The sequence below is a fragment of the Mustela nigripes genome, chromosome 10 (genome assembly GCF_022355385.1).
Source record: "Mustela nigripes isolate SB6536 chromosome 10, MUSNIG.SB6536, whole genome shotgun sequence".
NCBI classification, from domain to species: Eukaryota; Metazoa; Chordata; class Mammalia; order Carnivora; family Mustelidae; genus Mustela; species Mustela nigripes.
In genome coordinates, this window is record NC_081566.1 from 44,519,765 (window position 1) to 44,524,099 (window position 4,335).

At 36.6% G+C, this 4,335-nt stretch overlaps 1 protein-coding gene across 1 annotated transcript; it reads left to right on the forward strand.

Annotated features, from left to right (window-relative positions):
- Nucleotides 1–2,013: 2,013 nt before the first annotated feature.
- Nucleotides 2,014–3,571, forward strand: LOC132026185 (quinone oxidoreductase-like). Its single transcript, XM_059414104.1, has one exon. It carries the CDS (start codon nucleotides 2,064–2,066, stop codon nucleotides 3,054–3,056), a length of 993 nt encoding a protein of 330 aa, XP_059270087.1. The 5' UTR covers nucleotides 2,014–2,063; the 3' UTR covers nucleotides 3,057–3,571.
- The last annotated feature ends 764 nt before the right edge of the window (nucleotides 3,572–4,335 follow it).

The window sequence follows — 4,335 nt, forward strand, 5'->3', positions numbered from 1 at the left end:
AGGAAAGGCTTTTCTTCTTCTATTTGGCTATTTTATAATGGAGGGAATATGGCATTGTGGTCAGACATTAGGCTTCAGAGAGAACTATGAATTTAAAGCCTTGCTCTTTTCCTTGCCTCGCCTAGAACCAACAGCATGCCTCAACATCTTTATGCCTTATTTCTTCCCATTGGTAAAATGGAGGAGGTAACAAAATATCTACTTCCAATAGTTGTGCAGCTTAAATAAGCTAATTCATGTAAAGTCCTTCAAATAGTGCCTGGCATATGGTAAATGCTCAATAAATGTTACCCAATTTGATATTATCTTCTGGCTTGCTAATAAACTACAAAAACATACAGATCCAAAGGACAATATTTATAATTAACAACAGAAAAAAGAGGAAAGATTTTAGCCAATAAAGGTAAAACAGTGTGTCTTTTAAATATAGGCCTCTACACAGAGATATTGATAAAATAATAAAAGTCAGGCCAATAGATGCACATAACTGTTTTATAACTAGCAGTTAGGTGGTTAACTCTACAGAACTTGGAAATGAAATTGTAAAGTAGGACTCATTTCCTTCTGCAGTTTCTCCAGATTCCCTGTGAATTTGTACTGGGCCCATAGATATATCCAAGCACTATTTGGCAAAACATTACTTTTCAAAAAGTGGGAACAGCACATAATTACCTCTGCATGATATTTCTTTGGTAATTTGCAGATAAATTGATAAAAATATCTCGACTATGAGGCAAGCAGAGTATTGATTGCAATTTACTAGGCTATAAGAAAAAGTGATTTTTCTCTCAAGTTTTAATACAAGTACTTACTTGTTTTACTTTATGGCCAATACAAGCCTCCTATCAGCAGCTCAAAGTCTTCATGGAAAAATCCCATGATTACAAATACTCAAGATTGATTCTCTCTATTTTTTGCAAGTATTTACCTGTGTGTTATTTTCCTGTTGAGCAATTTCTAAAAATCACATTTCCTATAGCTGGAAGTTTTATTAGTTCATTCAATCAATATATTTCTTAAGTTCAGTATCTTCAGAACTCCCTAACTATATTTTTTTCTAAAAGAAAAGCATGAAGGTCACTGATCTTTCTTCCTTCTTCAACATATTTTAACTACACTTACATTCACACACACACACACACACACACACACACACACACTCATACACACACTTCATATGTTACAAATTCATTCCAGTTCTGTTTTCATTTCTTGTTTATTTTTACTTTTGTTGACATGCAGTGTCTTTTAAGGAAACTTAATTAATTCTTTGTTCTGAAGGGAAGCTAGACTCTATAGTATTAATTGAAGATGAAATGTTTGGGCACTATATTGACTTTTGTCTAATTATTTACATGTTTCATTTCTTTCATGAATTGATTTCCAAGGAAACTGTGTGCCTGTAGAGTTCATTTATTACTGACAATTATCCCGCCTACAGCAGCATCGAGTCCATTTAGCTCTGGTTATAACTTGGTCCACCTAACCAGAAATATGCTTCTCCACTGATTGTGGCATTTTGGATTCCTCACAGGTTAATCAACAATATCAAAGCAAGAAAGTACAGTGAGATTCGGTTAATTTATTGAGAGCAGTAGAGATTTTTTAAATGGTATCAGTGGTGACATTGGTCTATGACAAGGTTACTTTGGCGTTTGACAGCTCTGACATGTTACTTCTGGCAAACAGTTCTTTAGCTCTTGGGAAGTAGTGTGAACACCTGTGCATCATAGCTGGTAACCCATGACTCTTCACAGCCACCCAGTCCTCATCTAGAATGCAGTGGTGGCTTTTAGCTCCATAGGGTATCAGGTCACCCTAGGTAGTTCTATGTATGGGAACAGGAACTGGGGACAGTGAAAACAAATTTTAATTTATCCAGGATCATGCAGCTACAATACAATCATTCATTGTATTTCATGAATGATTTATTTATTCCAAAATTAGTTGAAAAATTTTCTATAAATGTATTGGCACATTTAAAAATTTCTTGGAGCCCCTTTTCCGTGGAATCTGAGCTAGCCTTCGCAGGTTTTGCGTCCCCACTCTAGAACCGGATCACCATGGTGACTGGACAGAAGTTGATGAGAGCGATTCGAGTTTTTGAATTTGGTGGACCAGAAGTGCTGAAACTCCAGTCGGATATTGCAGTACCAATTCCAAAAGACCATCAGGTTCTAATCAAAGTCCACGCATGTGGTATAAACCCAGTGGAAACATACATTCGTTCTGGTACTTACAGTAGAAAACCGCTCTTACCCTATACTCCTGGTTCCGATGTGGCTGGCATAGTAGAAGCCGTTGGAGATAATGTATCCACTTTCAAGAAAGGTGACAGGGTTTTCACTACTAGCACCATCTCGGAGGGCTATGCCGAGTATGCTCTCGCAGACGATCACACCGTTTACACACTACCAGGAAAACTGGACTTGAAGCAAGGAGCTGCCATTGGTATTCCCTATTTTACTGCTTACCGAGCCCTGCTCCACAGTGCCCATGTGAAAGCTGGAGAAAGTGTTCTGGTTCATGGGGCTAGTGGAGGAGTTGGACTAGCAGCATGCCAAATTGCCAGAGCTTACGGCTTAAAGGTTTTGGGCACAGCTGGTACTGAGGAAGGGCAAAACACTGTTTTGCAAAATGGAGCCCATGAAGTGTTCAATCACAGAGAACCTAATTATATTGAAAAAATTAAGAAATCTGTTGGTGAAAAAGGAATTGATGTGATTATTGAAATGTTAGCTAATGTAAATCTTAGTAATGATTTGAATCTTCTGTCATATGGAGGACGAGTAATAGTTGTTGGCAGCAGAGGTCCTATTGAAATAAACCCACGGGACACCATGGCAAAGGAATCTAGTATAATTGGAGTTGCTCTGTATTCATCAACCAAGGAGGAGTTTAGGCAATTTGCAGCGGCCCTTCAAGCTGGAATGGAAATTGGTTGGTTGAAACCTGTAATAGGTTCTCAGTATTCGCTGGAGAAGGTGGCCCAGGCTCACAAAAATATCATCCGTAACAGTGGAACTAGTGGGAAAATGATTCTTCTCTTAGAATGACTAATTCTTTCATGTCTTCCTAATGTAGTTAGAGGGTTCCTGCCCCAGTTTTACTCACACTATCTTTGCTCTAATCAGCATGTGTTGGATTCAGTGAGTTTCTCATGTTAAAAAACAAGATTTATCTTTAGAGATGTGGTCATTGGAGTACAATTTATTTTACAGCTCACAATATTCTTTACGCCTGCCACCTGCCTTGAATCAAGAAGTCATTATAGTAGGAAGTAGAATGTCAGTAGTCATTTGGCATTGGGTACATTACAGAAATGCCTGGTACTTGATCATTAATTCCACACGTTTGACAAAAGCAAGTTAATTCAAAATGAGGCTGTGTGGTTTCCAAGCCTGCTTGTTCTTATGAAGGTTCTTTAGTATCTGGTTAGCTCAGAACTGTATCATACTCTGAAGATTTTCTGGACTAAATAAGACCCCTTTTCTAAACGTCTCTCATCTGGATCTGCAAGTCTCTTGCAAGGGCAAGATAGTGTCTAGAGAAATTTGTTTTTTAACAAATAGTTTTCCAGCATTTCCCCAAATATTAGTACATCCACTGTGTTGGTGGTTGATTGCTCATTGTCCATATATTCTGGGAAGAGGACAGCCTTACTTTTGGTGTAGTAAGATCGGTAGGTACATAGTCTCCTGACAGATACTTCTTGATTGATTTGATTTTCAAACTAGATTTAGAATTATCTGTGTAATGGGAGTCATATGTTTTTATTTAAATTAGTAAACAAGTTTGACAAATGAAAAAAAATTTCTTGGAGAAATATACATGATAAATGAGCATAATAAAGTTAAATAGCAAAAGTTTAGAGCTGCGACAAGCAGAAAAGTTAATTAATAATGTATAGAAATTATGACATTAGTTGAACTTCTGCCCAATCAGAATCCTTTCTTCAGTTATACTTTTTCTGGAATATATTTCTTTAAGCAAAAGCACTTAGAGATTGTTACAGAAGAACTATATCCCAGAGAAAACCTATATGTAATAGATCACTAGTGGCAGGCATATTGATTGACATTATTTAGCCAATCAGTTGATATATTATTTAAATTCTGAAATTTTGAACAACTACAGATACAGTGTCCTTAAACATACGAAGCAACATGGTATCTTCCATTTCCCTCATTTACCTTATCTTTTTTTCTTTTTCCTACTCTTATTGGAAAAGGATTAACTCAGTAGTTATGCTGTGAAAGACTGAGTAATTAAAAAAAATAATAAAAAGTTTGTTTCAAAGATGTTCTACTCTGAAGAATCTGAATGAAGCAATTA